The sequence below is a fragment of the Trachypithecus francoisi genome, unplaced genomic scaffold (assembly GCF_009764315.1).
Source record: "Trachypithecus francoisi isolate TF-2019V2 unplaced genomic scaffold, Tfra_2.0 Lachesis_group10, whole genome shotgun sequence".
Taxonomy (NCBI): Eukaryota; Metazoa; Chordata; class Mammalia; order Primates; family Cercopithecidae; genus Trachypithecus; species Trachypithecus francoisi.
In genome coordinates this window covers 114,926,177-114,944,378 of record NW_022681455.1, presented here as the reverse complement: position 1 = coordinate 114,944,378, position 18,202 = coordinate 114,926,177, and the positions used below count along the sequence as shown (strand labels likewise).

At 48.5% G+C, this 18,202-nt stretch overlaps 2 protein-coding genes across 5 annotated transcripts in view; one reads left to right on the top strand and one right to left on the bottom strand.

The window, feature by feature from the left end:
- Positions 1 to 2,773: 2,773 nt before the first annotated feature.
- Positions 2,774 to 6,209, bottom strand: LOC117088041. The gene has a single exon (XM_033219000.1). The coding sequence runs from the start codon at positions 4,490 to 4,492 to the stop codon at positions 3,707 to 3,709; it is 786 nt and encodes a 261-aa protein (XP_033074891.1). The 5' UTR covers positions 4,493 to 6,209; the 3' UTR covers positions 2,774 to 3,706.
- The window catches only part of PDPR (pyruvate dehydrogenase phosphatase regulatory subunit), a 49,561-nt gene continuing 35,714 nt past the window's right edge, over positions 4,356 to 18,202 (top strand). For 2 of the 4 annotated variants that reach the window (XM_033218995.1, XM_033218994.1), the window contains exons 1-2: positions 4,356 to 4,541; positions 11,841 to 12,099. In XM_033218995.1, the coding sequence (XP_033074886.1) occupies positions 11,876 to 12,099 (224 nt within the window). In that variant the 5' untranslated portion in view covers positions 4,356 to 4,541; positions 11,841 to 11,875. The remainder of the gene's footprint in view (positions 4,542 to 11,840; positions 12,100 to 18,202) is intronic. The other 2 variants (XM_033218998.1, XM_033218996.1) reach the window with 2 other exon arrangements.

The following is an 18,202-nucleotide window of genomic DNA, read 5'->3' as shown; positions in this document are numbered from 1 at the left end:
GTCTTGCTCTGTTACCCAGGCTGGAGCACAGTGGTGTAATCATAGCTTACTGTAACTTCTAATTCCCAGGTTCAAGTAATCCTCCTGCCTCAGCCTCCTGAGTAGCACCTGCACCACTATACCGACTTATTCTTTTTTTTTTTTTTTGACATGGAGTCTCACTCTGTCGCCTGGGCTGGAGTGCAGTGGCGCAATCTTGGCTCACTGCAAGCTCCACCTCCCGGGTTCACGCCATTCTCCTGCCTCAGCCTCCCAAGTAGCTGGGAATACAGGCGCCCGCCACCGCACCTGGCTAATTTTTTGTATTTTTAGTAGAGAAGGAGTTTCACTGTGTTAGCCAGGATGGTCTCGATCTCCTGACATGATCCTCCCACCTCGGCCTCCCAAAGTGTTGGGATTACAGGCATGAGCCACCACGCCCAGCCCTATTCTTTTTTTATTTTGTAGACATGGGGTCTCACTTTGTTGCCCAGTCTGGTCTCAAACTCTTGGCTTCCAGTTATCCTCCGACGTCATCCTCCCAAAGTGCTGGGAATACAGGTATGAGTCACCACACCCGGCCCTGGGGAAAATTCTTTAGAAATACTGAGTCTATCCTCCAGCCCTGCTGCTCTCAATTTACTCAGTGGGTATTGCTTCAGATTTCCCCCATGATCCTGATGTACCGGTCTCTATATTACTTTGCTCTTACTTGAATAGGTCACTGTTTCATGCATTAAAGACTTGGATGGGAGTCCTAATTTTTATTTTCTGCAACTTGAGAATGTACTTTTCTAAGCCTCACTTTCCTCATTGGTGAAGCAGCAATTTTCTCATGTCCACAGTTTCAGGGACGTTTCAATGAGATAACACAGTTAGGGCATTTGTCACAGTGCCTGGCAAGGCAGCTGGTTTTACTATTACTCTGTCTTACATGGACTCTGTGAAATAGCTCCAGCACAGGACTGAGTCCATCACAGCTGATTTACTGCAGAAATGCACTTTGACTTGTGGATGGAAGATGGTGTACTGATTGTGCTGGGCGCGGTGGCTCACTCCTGTAATCTCAGCACTTTGGGAGGCCGAGGCGGGCGGATCACGAAGTCAGGAGATTGAGACCATCCTGGCTAACACAGTGAAACCCCATCTGTATTAAAAATACAAAAAATTAGCCAGGCGTGGTGGCGGGCGCCTGTAGTCCCAGCTACTCCGGAGGCTGAGGCAGGAGAATGGTGTGAACCCGGGAGGCGGAGCTTGCAGTGAGCCGAGCTCGCGCCACTACAGCCTGGGCAACAAAGCGAGACTCTGTCTCAAAAAAAAAAAAAAAAAAAAAAGTACTGATTGCTACTCACAACATTCTTCTCTTCCCATGGCATGAATGAGAACATATGCACATCCCTGCTTTCCACACAAACACAGGCTCTCAAGCACACGAGAAGCACGCCAGGTGTCAGGACCTTTCTATGAAGTCGGTTGTAGGCAGATGTCCAGTCTAGTGACGGCAACAAGAACTTCAGAGGGAGGAGGGAGGCCTTCCCCACAGCCATGCGGGTGCTGCAGGGAGGTAAGATAAATGCCTGCATCTTAATGACCTCAGATCCAAATTCATTCTTACACTGTGGTAACACAGGTATGTCAAATGTTTGTCTGTACACTGTTTATCCTGTGTGGCAGCAAATACATTTACCAAGTCACTGCAGATGAAGATTTCACAAGAGGAGTTGACAAGCATAGTTTAAAACGTCTGTTTAGGGCAGGACATGGTGGCTCATGCCTCTAATCCCAGCACATTGGGAGGCCAAGGCAGGTGGATCTCTTGAGCTCAGGAGTTCAATGTCAGCCTGAGAAACATAGCGAAATCCCATCTCTACCAAAAAATACAAAAGTTAGTTGGGGGTGGTGGCACACACCTGAGGTCTCAGCTACTCAGGAGGCTGAGGTGAGAGAATCGCTAGAGCCCAGGAAGTTGAGGCTGTAGTGAGCTGTGACTGCACCACTGCACTCCAGCCTGGATGAGAGTGAGACCCAATCTCAAAAAATAAAAATAGTCTGGACGCGGTGGCTCATGCCTGTAATCCCAGCACTTTGGGAGGCCGAGGCAGGCGGATCACAAGGTCAGGAGTTTGAGACCAGCCTGGCCAACGTAGTGAAACTCTGTCTCTACTAAAAATACAAAAATTAGCCGGGCGTGGTGGCACGTGCCTGTAGTCCCAGCTACTCAGGAGGTTGAGGTAGGAGAATTGCTTGAACCTGGGAGGCGGAGGCTGCAGTGAACCGAGACCGTACCATCGCACTCCAGCCTGGGTGACAGAGTGAGACTCCATCTAAAAAAATAATGATAAAATAAAAATACTCAACCCCCTTGCATCAGTCGTTGTAAGAACCTACTAAGGATAAGACCCATCACTGACAATGAAAGGGGACTTAGGACTTATTTACTTTTTTTTTTTGAGACAGTCGCGCGCTGTCACCCAGGCTAGAGTGCAGTGGCACAATCTTGGCTAACTGCAACCTTCGCCTCCTGGGTTCAAGCAATTCTCCTGTCTCAGCCTCCCAAGTAGCTGGGATTATAGGCATGTGCCACCACGCCCAGCTAATTTTTGTATTTTTAGTAGAGATGGGGTTTCACCATATTGATCAGTCTGGTCTCAAACTTCTGACCTCAGGTGATCCACCTGCCTTGGCTTCCCAAAGTGCTGGGATTACAGGCGTGAGCCACGGCACCCAGCCAGACTTAGCATTTTGAAGTGGAGGCCGATCATGGTGATGGAGAAGGAAATCAAGGACAGATCTATACCATTTGTTTGCTACTTACTGCATGTAAACAGAATTAAATCAACACATTAAGTATTTAACTTCATTTCATCCACCATCTCCTGCAGACAACCAGGTTTCTCCCAAATTCATGTGCCTGGAAATGGCTTGAACCAAATGGTTCATGAGGAAAACCTATGATATTTTTCATGAAATTGTCACATCTGGGCATCAGGAAAGGCTTCCCAGAGAATGTCTCAAATCGGTCAGGATTTTCTCCTTTTTTAGACAGGTAGGTGTCCCCAAGCATTCAATCCTAGCTAAAATATGGACGTATTTATCTAGCACAGGAGCCTATGGCATAGTTTCAGTCTGCTGTCTGGCAGACCTCATCTGGGGTGTCTTTGTATGAGTTGAGTGGCCAGTAAATGGGGTTTAAACTATGTAGGCTGTGGCCTGGCCTTGTGACAGAGGGGTCCCTGGAACTCGACTGCCACTCCCTAAGAGCAGAAACCCCGTCTTTCTTGTACACTGCTGGATCCTATCATCCTGCACAGTGCCGAGCTATACTGGTGGCCAGCAATAAAACACAAGATTGGGGCAGGCACAGTGGCTCATGCCTGTAATCCCAGGACTTTGGGAGGCTGAGATGGAAGGATCACTTGAGGCCAGGAGTTCAGGACCAGCCTGGGCAACATAGTGAGTCTATCTCTACAAAAAAAAAAAAAAAGATTTAGAAAATTAATAAAACACAAGATGATTGGTTTGTGTGGTGAGACAGTATTGAATCCAACAAACGGAAACCGGATAGTGTGGTCCAAGATGCAATGGTAACTGCACCATGAACCCCTTATCCATATCATATTTAGTGGATGAGGTGCCAGGCACTGTTCTGGATGCTGAGAATAAAGCTGTGCATAAGACTAAGGTTCTGTCGACAGAGACCCTGTTACACCAATGGAAAAGACAGTCATCAAACTATGTCCTTGAGACAGTGATGAGTTCTAGAAGGAAAGAAAAGACTGATGTGACGGTGAGGAAGGGGTGAGTGGAGACTTCTCTGAGGCTTGAGTGATTCCTCTTCCTCTGAGCTGAGACAGCTGAGAAGCTGCGAGGAGTAAGATAGGGCCGGGAACTCAGGTCCGTTAGTCCGTCCTCCGAGGTGGGGCGGGACAGCAGAATGGATTTCCGATCTGCTCAGGGAGAGCCTCGCCCAAGAAAGCCCGGAGCCACTTCCAAGAGCCGCGCTCCCACGGGGGTGAGAAGCGTTTTCCCCCGAGACTGCTTGTGGCTTAGGACTGGGGACCCACTGGATTTGGAGTAAGCCCTGGCACAGGCCTCGAGGGAAGAAAGAACTCCCGCGCTCCCCACCCTCCACAGGGCCTGCGATCATCTCAGACTTTCCGGTTCCACGTGCAGAAACCCCGCCGGTCCAAGGCCCGGGTTCCAAAACGGCCCTAAGAGTCAAAGTTTCCACAGCTCGCCTCTGAGGCTGGCAAAGAGGCCCTGGAGGCGGTGCCTCCCGAGACCCAAACAAGCTCACGTGGCAGGGGCGGGGCTCCGCGAGGGCGTCACGGCGCGCTCGTGCGCGGCTGAGGTCACGCGCCAGCCGTACCCTTGCCCAGGGGCCGTAAAGCGCGGAAGGTCGCGGTCTCGGTTTCCCCGGAACTTTTTGCTCGGTTCGCCCCGCCCCCTTTCCATCCCTGAACCCCGCTTTCCGGCCCGCGGCGATCCCCGGCAACCGTTGTGGCTGCCGCATTGCTCCCGTCGGGCTGTAGCTGAGCGCGGAGCCCGTGGGGGCCCGTGAGGTAAGGAGATAGCTGCGGAGCCACTCTGGCCTCCCCGTCCGCGTGGGCCTGAGCGCCCCAGGACTCCTGGGTTCCCCTCTTTCTCCTTTGGTTTCGCCCGGGGGTGGTCCCCGCAAGCCCCCGCTTCCAGTCGGTTCCGCCTGGCCTCGCGAAGGCGCGTCCAGGCGCCAGTACTCGGTCCCCGGAAGGTTGTCTGCTCGTGCCCTGGCTTGTGTCCTCGGCTACCTCTGGGCCTGCGCACCGCTCCTCCAGGCGCCTGCACCTCAGCCCCGATGCCAGGGCGGGCGGGGTGACCTCGGGCTCCCCACTCTCGGGCTTGCACACTCCTGCGGCTCAGAGGCAACTCCAGCTCGCCTAGCCCGGTCGCATCCCTGCAGGTGGAACTGTTTTCCCGCGTTGAGACGTGCGGTCCGCTTGTGCTTTATAAGTAGTAAGACTGCTGCAGAGTCCGGAGGAAGAAGTCACCTAGAAAAGCCTGGGCCAGGGCAGTGAGCTTCCTTCTTAATGTTTGACCTTTGGGGGCCGATGTATGATACCTCGGATTTGAAACAAGAGTCTCCAAGCCCGTTTCTCGCATGCATATAAACATGATGTACGGGGTTGGGGACTGGTGGTGGAGGAGGAGCCAGCCCGACGGGTATGCTTTTCCAGTGGCAGGGACTTGTGTTCATTTCTTTTTTCTTTTTTTGTGAGACGGAGTCTCTGTCGCCCAGGCTGGAGTGCAGTGGCGCGATCTCGGCTCACTGCAACCTCCGCCTCCTGGGTTCAAGCAATTCTCCTGCCTCAGCCTCCCAAGTAGCTGGAATTACAAGTGCACGCCACTTCATCCGGCTAATGTTTGTATTTTTAGTACAGACGGGGTTTCACTATGTTGGCCAGGCTGGTCTCGAACTCCTGACCTCGTGATTCACCCGCCTCGGCCTCCCAAAGTGCTGGGATTACAAGCATGAGCCACCGCACCCGGCCAACTTGTGTTCATTTCTTAAACTCGCGTGATCACCTGGTGTACTTGTTGAAAAATACAGCTCCCTGGAGTGGCAGGATCAGAATCTGCAGAGGTGGACACTGGGAATCTGTCGTTTTTAAACAAGTGTCCCAGGTGGTTCTTTTGCTGAGGCAAGTGTGGAAAATGTTGTGTGAACCCACCCATGCTCATCCAGTCTTCCTTGTGACCGGCGGTCCACTGTGCAACTGTGTGCAACACTGAAGCCATACAGAGGGACAACTTGAAGTTAGAACTAGCACCTTGGTCTTGTTGGAATAAGCAGATCTCAGTAGAGCCAGCCGCAGTCTTACGGTTGTTGAGCAGAAGTTATTCTTCTTAGCAGAGAATATTATACGGTCATTTTCCAGAACCTTAAAAAATATATGATTTGTTTTAAACCAGATGATGTGCTTCATTTCTGTCTTTGACGTCTTCAGTTTCTTCTCCCCTGGCTTTACCTCCTTTGCTATCAAGCTTTGCTTTGGTTTTGCTGCCAACCCTATAGGCTTAGGTTTGGCAGCAAAGGCGCTAGACTTTGGTGCCTTCCCTTCCTTCGTTGTCTTAAACCCTTCTTTTCCTCTGCCCTCATGCCCTCACCACTTCACTCTTTTGAAGGTCATAATGAACACAAGGTCAGAAATCCCTTTTTTGGCGCCAAACACCCTGGGCTTTTATTGAGAAGGAGTCTCACTGTGTTGCCCAGGCTGGAGTGCAGGGGCGCGACTGTGCCCACTGCAGCCTCCGCATCCCTGGTTGAAGCAATTCTCCTGTCTCAGCCTCCTGAGTAGCTGGGACTACAGGTGCAAGCCACGACACCCGGCTAATTTTTGTGTTTTTAGTAGAGATGGGGTTTCACCATGCTGATCAGGCTGGTCTCGAACTCCTAACCTCAAGTGATCCACCTGCCTTGGCCTCCCAAAGTGGTGGGATTACAGGCATGAGCCACTGCGCCTGGCCTTTTTTTGTTTTAAGACAGAGTCTCACTCTGTCACCCAGGCAGGAGTGCAGTAGCATAATCTCGGCTCACTGCAACCTCTGTCTCCCAGGCTCAGGCGATCCTCCTACCTCAGGAGTTCAGGACCAGCCTGGGCAACATTGTGAACCTATCTCCACAAAACAAAAATATTTTAAAAATTAATAAAACACAGGATTGGCTTATGTGGTGAGACAGTATTGAATCCAACAAACGGGAGCTGGATAGTCTGGCCCAAGATGCAGTGGTAGCCGCACCATGAGTACCTGGGACCACAGGCACCCACCACCACACTCAGCTATTTTTTTGTATTTTTGGTAGAGACGGCGTTTCACCATGTTTGCCAGGCTGGTCTCCAACTTCCGACCTCAAATGATCCACCCGCCTCGGCCTCCCAAAGTGCTGGGATTACAGGTGTGAGACACCATGCCCAGCCTGAAGTTTTTTTAAATTCCACCTTAAAACTCATCTGTTGGCCGGGCGCGGTGGCTCAAGCCTGTAATCCCGGCACTTTGGGAGGCCGAGACAGGCGGATCACAAGGTCAGGAGATCGAGACCATCCTGGCTAACCCGGCGAAACCCCGTCTCTACTAAAAAATACAAAAAGCTAGCCGGGCGAGGTGGCGGGCGCCTGTAGTCCCAGCTACTCGGGAGGCTGAGGCAGGAGAATGGCGTGAACCTGAAAGGCGGAGCTTGCAGTGAGCTGAGATCCGGCCACTGCAGTCCTTGGGCAACAGAGCGAGACTCCGTCTCAAAAAAAAAAAAAAAAACTCATCTGTTAACTGTGTTTGTTCTGCCACCTTTGCAGTTCCCTTTTTCCTTTTACGGAAATGTGCCTAATAGTTCAATCCTCACAGCTGTCCTTTCATTTGAAAGGTAGGGTGGAGTCGTGATTAAATAGCAGGCCACTAGTGCCAAATTGACAGGGTTCTGCTGCTCAACAAATTGGTAGGACCTTGGGTGAGCCACTTTTACTTACCTGTACCCGTTTCCTCAAGTGTAGAGTAGAAATGCTAATATCTACCTCATAAGGTTGTCAGGATTAAATTAGTTATATACATAGGCAGTATCTGGTGCATTGTAACTACTTATAAAAATATTAGCTTTAAAAATAATTCTTGGCCAGTCACAGTGGCTCACAGCTGTAATCCCAGCACTTTGGGTGGCCAAGGTGGGTGGATTACCTGAGGTCAGGAGTTCAAGACCAGCCTGGCCGACATGGTGAAACTCCATCTCTACTAAAAATACAAAAAATTAGTTGGGCACAGTGGTGTGCACCTGTAATCCCAGTTACTCGGGAGGCTGAGGCAGGAGAAACACTTGAACCTGGGAGGCAGAGGTTGCAGTGAGCCAAGATCATACCACTGTACTTCAGCCTGGGTGACAGAGTTGAGACTCTGTCTCACAATAAATAAAAATAAAAATAAATTTCTTAGGTATTTAGATATCTCCTCAACTCTGGGGACCTATCCTTGATTTTTCCCCCATCTTCTTTGTTCTCTGTTCTCATTCATGCATCAACATGTATTTCCTAGATGCCTATGCTGAATGCTAAGAAAATTGAGCAATTTATAAGATTTCTGCTCTTAGTTCCATTATAATAGGGAAATAATAGGCCAGGTTTGGTGGCTCAGCCTGTAATTCCAACCTGTAAATCCCGCTTTGGGAGACCAAGGCGGGCAGATCACTTGAGGTCGGGAGCTCAAGACCATCCTGTGCAACATAGTGAGACCTCTCCTCTACAAATATTCATAATTTTAAAATTAGCTGAGCGTGATGGTGCACACCTGTGGTCCCAGCTATTCTGGAGGCTGAGGTGGGAGGATGGCTTGAGTCTGGGTGGTTGAGACTGCAGTGAGCCATGATCATGCCGCTGTACTCCAGCATGGGTGACAGACCTCGTCTCAAAAAATAATAAAAAATAACCACTACTTACTGAATGCTTCTTAGGTGCTTGTACTATGTTCTTGCTGCCTTGTCTGATTTAGTCTTTGCAGTGACCACGTGAGGTAGGTGTTACTAGCCCGTATTACAGATGAGGAGCTCAAAGCATAGAGATCTGGTAACTTGCTGAAAGTCATACAGCTAGTGAGAGGTGGGGATATTTTCAAACCGAGAGCTGTCCATCCCCAAAGCCTGGATTCCCTGCTGTGCTGGCGTGTTGCTTCTCTGATTGGCAAACAGACCATTGTGCGGCGTGGTAAGTTCTGTGCTGGGAGAAGTGCAGTGTGCTATGGGAGAACATAGAAGAGCCACCTAACCAAGTTTTGGAGAAGGAGGGGGAGAGTGTCAGATAAGATGTCAAAGAGGGGGCTGGGCGCGGTGGCTGATGCCTGTAATCCCAGCACTTTGGGAGGCCGAGGCGGGCAGATCACAAGGTCAGGAGAGCAAAACCATCCTGGCTAACACGGTGAAACCCCACCTCTACTAAAAAATAGAAAAAAATAGCCGGGCGTGGTGGTGGGCACCTATAGTCCCAGCTACTTGGGAAGCTGAGGCAGGAGAATTACTTGAACCCAGGAGGCGGAGCTTGCGGTGAGCTGAGATCACACCTCTGCACTCCAGCCTGGGTGAGAGAGCGAGACTCCATCTCAAGAAAAAAAAAAAAAAGATGTCAAAGAGGCTGTGACTTGAGGAGATTACCTGTATTTGTGGAAGAGGTGGCAGGAACCGTGCCAGGAGGGAACAGCATGCACAGAACCTGAAGCTGAATAGAACATTCACGCCTCACCTGATAGGTTTGAGGAATTACAGGTTGTTCAGTCTGACTTGGTCAGAGTGTGGGGAGAGAAGTGAGACCACAGATAAGAACCAGACTGTGAAGGATCTTGCACTTGATATGAAAAGAGTTTTGCCTTTTTCCTGAGAGCATCAGAAAGTCATTAAGGCTAGGTGTGGTGGCTCACGCTTGTAATCCCAGCACTTTGGGAGGTGGAGGTGGGTGGATCATCTGAGGTCATGAGTTCGAGACCAGCCTGATCAACATGGTGAAACCCCGTCTCTACTAAAAATACAAAAATTAGCTGGGCGTGGTGGCGTGCACCTGTAGTCCCAGCTGCTCAGGAGGCTGAGGCAGGAGAATTGCTTGAACCTGGAACATGGAGGTTGCAGTGAGCCAAGATCACACCACTGCACTCCCAACTGGGCGACAGAGGGAGAGTGTCTCAAAAAAAAAAAAATGCTGAGGAAAAGGAGCAAAAAGGGAGGGAAACATTGCAGGTAGATGAAAGAGACAGAGCAGTTGATGGAGCTAGGGTCAGGAGAAGAGAGGAGGAAGTGGGATCCAGGGCACTTGGGGGAGATTAACTTTCCAGTGGATAAAAGAAGGAAGGAAGAGATTGTTGCAGATGCAAGTGGGTCTATAGGAAGGGTTTCAGGGAATGAGATGAGACAGGTTATCTCCTTAGAATGAGGGAAGAAAGGAGGTGAAGTTGAAGGTTGAGAGAGGAGCAGCTGGGCTCTGAACCTGAATAGACAGAGGTCTGCCTGTGGCTTAACATGTGCTAGCCTAAGCCACCAAGGAGCAGGACAGTTTTCAAGTCTTACCAAGTGGTCACGGGTCAGAAGCCAGGAGGTTGACATTGAGGTCAGTGGGACGGGGCTGGCCATTAGGCAGTGGCAGTTCCCCAGGAGAGCTATGTTGCCACTGGGACAGGGTAGAGAGAATGTCAGCAAAGGGGTGGGTGCTTGCCACTCTAGACGGTGCAGTAGAGTGGCCAGAAGGGGAGGAAAGCGAAGAGAGCTTGGGTCATGGGAAATACAGTGGTCACATGGAGATGAGATTATGGAAAGACTAGCTGGGTAGAGAAGCTTCTGTCTTGAGATGGGGCTTAATAGGGACCAGAGATGAGAGGCATGGTGGCATTGACAAGCTGGCCAAGACAATTTGTCTCCAGTTGGATGGGATGTCCGGCCTGGACACAGTCTGTGCTTGCATTGGTTGCAATTGTGAGAGTCCTCTGTGATGGATGGACATAGATACCTTGGGCTTGGACAATTTGGGCTGACTGTGGCGTGTCTGTGGGTCCTGTGGCTGGCAGTGGAGGCGGTAAGGAGGTGACTAGCAGTGAGCTGCCCTGAGGCCCCCGTGGCTACTGCCTCTCATCTCAAAGTCCTCATCTCCTGTACACAGGACTGCATAGACAGCCAGTAGGTCTTGCTTTCTTCAGTTTCTTGAAACTTGAACAGTCATCTGTTTTGCTGATAGATTAAGTTTATTAAAACCCTGCCTTGGCCAAGGGCGGTGGTTCACACCTGTAATCTCAACACTTTGGGAGACCAAGGTGGGAGGATCACTTGAGCCCAGGAAGTGGACTCTGTTCTTCTTAATTCTACCATGTGCTCTCCACAATGGAGCCAGACCTACCTTTGAAAAACAGCCCTCCGCCCCCGTGCCAAAAAAAGCAAAGCAAAGAAAAACATCCCAGATCATTTCCTTCCCCTGCTAGGGATTTCCCTGCGTTAGTGATTTTCCTTTGTACTTTGAATAAAATTCCAACTCCTGCTGATGGCACCCAAGGCTGTGTGTCACTGGCTTCCGCCTGCCTCTGCAGCATTGTCATAGATCTTCTCCCCACACTCCCTGTATTGTGTGCGTAGGGGCCTCCATTTTGTTCTTGGTCTGTCTTACCTCAGGGCTTTTGCATGTGCTCATCTCAGTGTCTGTCAAATGTGTAGCTCGTTCCTTATCCTTCAGGTCTGTTTCCAGGTGTCACTTCCTTGGAGGCTATTTCTGACCATACTATTTTAAATATGCCCCTAGTTACTCTATCACATTAGCTTTGTCTACTTGTTTTATTTATATATTTATTTGTATATTGATTGGCGCTCTCCTCATTCACACACACAAACTCTCAAATGTAAATTTCATAAAGATGGACTTCCCTGTTCTTGTTCACTGCTAGCAGAATGTCTGAAACTCACTATGCCCTCAAAATTTTTTTTTTTTTTTTTTTGAGATGGAGTCTTGCTCTGTGGCCCAGGCTAGAGTGCGGTAGAACAGTCTCGGCTCACTGCAAGCTGCACCTCCCGGGTTCACACCATTCTCCTGCCTCAGCCTCCCAACTAGCTGGAACTACAGGCGCCTGCCACCACACCCAGCTAATTTTGTATTTTTAGTAGAGACGGGGCTTCACTGTGTTAGCCAGGATGGTCTCCATCTCCTGACCTCGTGATCCGCCCACCTTGGCCTCCCAGAGTGCTGGGATTATAGGCGTGAGCTACCACGCCTGGCTGCCCTCAAATATTTGCTGAATGAATATTGTTCTTTGTCAAATCCCTTTCTCATTAATCCCATGCACTGAGTTGAATGGCATGAAATATGTTTGGTTTCTCTGTCTAGTTTAAATTCCTGAGATCTAGTTGGTGAGAGACGTGATGTTCTACCGGTTGCTGTCAATTGTTGGAAGACAAAGAGCCAGCCCAGGATGGCAGAACTGGTCCTCTGCAAGAAACAGCGCGTCAGCTGCGGAGGCACATTCCATGGCCCTGCCCACCCAGGCACAGGTGGTCATCTGTGGAGGTGGAATCATGGGCACGTCTGTGGCCTATCACCTCTCCAAAATGGGGTGGAAGGATATTGTCCTTTTGGAGCAGGGCAGGTAAGGATCAGACTGCATTTGGCTCATGGCTGTGCTGCTCTAATCTAAGATTCCCTCTCCTTTCAGAGATACTGCCCCACCAGTATCTAAATGTTGCTAAGTAGCATGAGAAGAAGCAAGGTGGAATCTCCTGAGTTTTGTTGATGATGACTAGTAATGCTCATGTTCTCTGATTTTTAGAGAGTTGGCAAATTTCCTTTTCCGTTCTTTCTTTTTTTTTGTTTTTGTTTTGGTAGACAGGATCTCACTTTCTTACCCAGGCTGAGCTTGAATTGCTGGCCTCAAGCAGTCCTCCCACCTTGGCCTCCCAAAGTGCTGGGACTACAGGTGTGACCCACTGTCCCCAGCCACATTTTATACTTTGACAGAAGTTTGTGTTTGTAAATAATGTGGATTGCATTTAAGCAAAGTAGACAACTGCTTGTGTTCGCTTAATTGCTAGGCTCTTAACACTGTTTTTATTCCCCAAAAGAAATATGCTCTGTAGGCTTAGTTTCTCTGTGCTTGCCTTCTTTTAGGTCAAGTATTTTCTGCTCTATTGGCTTGTAAGCTAAATCCCTTTATATTAATTTGTAATAGTTACAGAGATTACAGAATGGATTTTTATAATCCATCATTACTATTATACCACTACACAAGTAATGTTAGATTCATACAACAGTATTGGCCGGGTGTGGTGGCTCATGCCTATAATCCCAGCACTCTGGGAGGCTGAGGTGGGCAGATCACCTGAGGTCAGGAGTTTGAGACCAGCCTGACCAACATGGTGAAACCCTGTCTCTACTAAAAATACAAAAATTAGCTGGGCATGGTGGTGTACAATTATAATCCCAGCTACTCGGCAGGCTGAGGCAGGAGAATCGCTTGAATCCGTGAGGTGGAGGTGGCAGTGAGTGGAGATCATGCCACTACACTCCAGCCTGGGTGACAGAGCGAGAGTATGTCTCAAAAAAAATAAAAATAAAAAAAAGACCTTTCACTCTGATAATTCTCAACCTGTGTTTAGCTAATGTTTTCTTTTTTCTTCCTTTTTTTTTTTTTTTTTAAGAAGGGGTCTTGCTGTATCACCCAAGCTGGAGTGCAGTCACACTGTCATGGCTGACTGTAGCCTTGACCTCGTGGATTCAAGCAATTCTTCTGTCATAGCTTCCCAAGTAGCTGGGACTGCTGACATGCACCACCATGTCTGGTTGATTTTTGTATTTTTCGATAGAGATGGGATCTCCCTGTGTTGCCTAGGCTGTTTTCTTTTTCTTTTTCTTTCTTTTTTTTTTTTTTTTTGAGCCAGAGTCTTACTATGTCACCCAGGCTAGGGTGCAGTGGTGCAATTTCCACTCACTGCAACTTCTGTCTCCTGGGTTCAAGCGATTCTCCTGCCTCAGCCTCCCGAGTAGCTGGGATTATAGGGGCCCACCACCACACCTGGCTAATTTCTATTTTTTTAGTAGAAACAGGATTTCACTGTGTTAGCCTGGCTGGTCTTGAACTCCTAACCTCAGGTGATCCACCCATCTTGGCCTCTCAGAGTGCTGGGATTACAGGTGTGAGCCACCACACCTAGCCTAGGCTGTTGTCTTATGATCAGACTCAGATTAGAGACTTTTGTAAACATGCCGTATTGAGATACAATTTGCATACCATGCCACTCATCCTTGTTAAGTGCCGAATTCTGTTCACAGAGTTGTGCATCCATCCTCACAACCAGGTCATATATTTTTGGCAGTAAGACCACAGAAATTAGGCTGGACTCTCAGCAGTGCACCACATCAGAAGATGTATAGCTGTCCTGTCTCACTTCTGGTAGTGATAACCCTGGTCACCCAGTTATATTTGTGTCCTCCAAGCATCTCCAGCACAGAGACCCTGTTTTCTCCCTTTATAACGGGCCAGTGCCCTATGAGGAGAGATGGATTCTGAGATTATGCCAATATCCTGTTCATATCAGTTCGTATCAGACCTCCACCTACCGGGCTTAGCATCCGTTGACAACTGTTGCCTGAGTCAGCCACCACCATGATGATTGACAAATGGTGATTTTTTGATCATCCTTCTACATTTATTATAGTTGGCATATTGCTGTCAGGAAGAGATTTCCTTCTCCCCCATTTATTTACTCAGTTCTATGTCTGTATACACACACACAGACACACACACAGTCACACACATTAGTTTAGACTCATGGATTTCTATTTTATGCAGTGGATACTTTTTTTTTTTTTTTTTTTTGAGACAGAGTCTTGCTCTATCACCCAGGCTGGAGTACAAGTGACATGATCTCGGCTCACTGCAACCTCTACCTCCCGGATTCCAGCGATTCTCCTGCCCCAGGCTCCCAAGTAGCTGGGACTATAGGTGCGTGCCACCACACCTGGCTAATTTTTGTATTTTCAGTAGGGATGGGGTTTCACCATGTTGGCCAGGCAGGTCTTCAACTCCTGACCTCAGCTGATCCACCTGCCTTGGCGTCCCAAATGCTGGGATTACAGGCATGAGCCACTGCACCTGTCCTGCAGTGGATACTTTTAAGAGCAAAAGTGAGTTTTGTTTTTGTTAATGTTTTTGAGACAGGATCTCACGCTGTCACTCAGGCTGGAGTGCTGTGGTTCAATCTTGACTCACTACAACCTCTGCCTCCTGGGCTCAAGTGATCCTCCCACCGTAGCCTTGTGAGTAGCTGGGACCACAGGTATGCGCTACCACACCCGGCTAATTTTTTGTATTTTTGGTAGAGATGTGATTTCACCATGTTGTTTAGGCTGGCTTCAAACTCCTGGGCTCAAGTGATCCATCCACCTCAACCTCCCAAAGTACTGGGGTTACAGGTGTGGGCCACCACACGTGGCCTCATAATGCTTCCTTGATGTCAAAGTCTGTCTCCTATTTTTTGAAATCCTTTTAAATTTAATTATCAGGTATTTCCACAAAAAATGATAAACTAATTTCAGTGTAAATGTTTGTAAGTGGAAGACCCTAGGGAGGTTCATTTTTGGGAGGCCAACGCGAGTGGATCACCTGAGGTCAGGAGTTCAATACCAGCTTGGCCAACACGGTGAAATGCTGTCTCTACTAAAAATACAGAAATTAATTGGGAGTGGTTGTGTGCATCTGTAATCCCAGCTCCTCGGGAGGCTGAGGCAGGAGAATTGCTTGAACCCAGGAGATGGAGAATGCAGTGGGCCAAGATCACGCCATTGCACCCCAGCCTGGGCAACAGAGCAAGACTCGGTCTCAAAAAAAAAAAAAAAATTATGCCTCAGCTGAGTGCAGTGGCTCATGCCTATTATCCCAGGACTTTGGGAGGCCAAGGTGGGTGGATCACCTGAGGTCAGGAGTTCAAGACCAGCCTGCCCAACATGACAAAACCCTGTCTCTACTAAAAGTGCAAAGATTAGCTGGGCATGGTGGCATGCGCCTGTAATCCCAGCTACTCAGGAGTCTGAGGCAGGAGAATTGCTTGAACCTGGAAAGCAGAGATTGCAGTGAGCCGAGTTTGTGCCACTGCCCTCCAGCCTGGGCAACAGAGTGAGACTATCTCAAAAAATTATTATTATTATTATGCCTTATCAGTGACTTGTGAAATGGTTTTATACTCCCCTTTATCTATAATTGTTCCTCTTCTCCATCTTCACTGTTGTTCTCATAGAGCAATGACTCTTAAATCTGTCTGCACAGTAGAATCAGCTGGGGAGCTTTTAACAATTACCAATGCCCAGACCTCTCCCCAGAACAAACCAGAATCTCTAAGGGTGAGCCAGGCATCAGTATTTTTAAAAGCTTCCTGGGGAACTCTAATGTACCCCCAAGGGCAAGAGCCACTGTCAGAGCTGCTTGAGGAGTGCTATCCCAACAGAGACGTCACCAGAGCTGTAGGTGCTGACCACCAGCCAGATAATGGAACTCCCACCTGGGGTGGAGCTCCACACAGTTACAAAGGTGATAGAAAAATCTCTTCAGGGAGCTGAGAATCTTACGTGGAAAATATAATTATTAGAGTAAATACAGTAAACTCAAGTGACAGGCGTGCTGATATAGATGGTAGTTTATTTACTGAGTAATAAATAATTTGGGGAAAATGACCTTCTTAGAACCCCCACCTGTTTTCTTGACATATGGGTCCCTTGCAAAACTGGGTCTTTGGGCCCTAGCATTACTGGAGCTCTTTATATTCTGTTGCTACCACAAATTAGATAACTTTTTTTTTTTTTTTTTTTTTTTTTTTTTTTTTTTGAGGCGGAGTCTCGCTCTGTCGCCCAGGCTGGAGTGCAGTGGCCAGATCTCAGCTCACTGCAAGCTCCGCCTCCCGGGTTTACGCCATTCTCCTGCCTCAGCCTCCCGAGTAGCTGGGACTACAGGCGCCCGCCACCTCGCCCGGCTAGTTTTGTATTTTTAGTAGAGACGGGGTTTCACTGTATTAGCCAGGAGGGTCTCGATCTCCTGACCTCATGATCCGCCCGTCTCGGCCTCCCAAGTGCTGGGATTACAGGCTTGAGCCACCGCGCCCGGCCACTTTTTTTTCAATGTAAAGTTTATGTACTTTTGAGTGGGCAATGTATTTATATGATTCAAAATTGAAAATATGTAAAAGAGGCTGGGTGTGGTGGCTCATGCCTATAATCCCAGCACTTTGGGAGGCTGAGGCACGTGGATCATCTGAGGTCAGGAATTCAAAACCAGCCTGGCCAACATGGCAAAATCCCATCTCTACTAAAAATACACATTTAGCCAGGCATGGTGGTGCATGCCTGTAATCCTAGCTAGTTGGGGGACTGAGGCAGGAGAATTGCTTGAACCTGGAAGGTGGGGTTGTGGTGAGCCAAGATCATGCCATTGCACTCCAACCTGGGCGACAAAAGCGAAACTCCGTCTCTTAAAAAAAAAAAAAAAAATTAGCTGGGCATGATGGCGGGTACCTGTAATCCCAGCTACTCGGGAGGCTGAGGCAGGAGAATAGCTTGAACCCAGGAGGCAGAGGTTGCAGTAAGCCAAGATTGTGCCACTGCACTCCAGCCTGGGTGACAATAGCGAAACTCAAAAGCGTCTCAAAAAATAAAAAGAAAGAAAGAAAGAAAATATGTGAAAGAGTGTACAGGAAAAAGACTCCTTTTCAATCTTCTTTTTTTTTTTTGAGATGGAATCTTGCTCTGTCACCCAGGCTGTAGTGCAGTGGTGCAGCCTCAGCTCACTAAAACCTCCGCCTCCTGTGTTCAGGCGATCCTACTGCACCCTCCGCCTTCTGGGTTCAGGCGATCCTCCTGCCTCAGCCTTCTGAATAGCTGGGATTAGAGGTGCCCGCCACCATGCCCGGCTAATTTTTGTATTTTTAGTAGAGATGGGGTTTCGCCATGTTGACCAGGCTGGTCTCGAACTCCTGACCTCAAGTGATCTGCCCACCTCGGCCTCCCAAAGTGCTGGGATTACAGGCGTGAGCCATTGCACCCAGCTCTCAATCTTCACTTTTAACAAAAAGCTTTCCTCTCTGGAGTGAAGTTAAGTTCTAGTTACATTCTCTACTTCTATAAGCAATTATATGTTGGTAGGTTTGTGTATGTGTGTATGGATATTCATTTATTATATTTTTTCCCTTTTTTATATGAGTGGGAGCATACCTTACACACTTGTTCTTCACCTTGCTTTTTCATTATGATTGTTCATGTTGGTACATAAAGACCTTTTCATTCTTTTTTTTATGGCTGCATAGTATTCCATTGTATAGATGAATTCCAAAATTTTATTTTATTTTAGAGATGGAGTCTTGCTCTATTGCTTAGTCTGAAGTGCAGTGGCACAATCTTAGCTCACTGCAGGCGCAAACTTTTGGGATCAAAGGATCTTCCTGCCACAGCCTCCCAGGTAGCCTGGCTAACTTTTATTTATTTTTTTTTTTTGAGATGGAATCTTGCTCTGTCACCCAGGCTGTAGTGCAGTGGTGCAGCCTCAGCTCACTAAAACCTCCGCCTCCTGTGTTCAGGCGATCCTACTGCACCCTCCGCCTTCTGGGTTCAGGCGATCCTCCTGCCTCAGCCTTCTGAATAGCTGGGATTAGAGGTGCCCGCCACCATGCCCGGCTAATTTTTGTATTTTTAGTAGAGATGGGGTTTCGCCA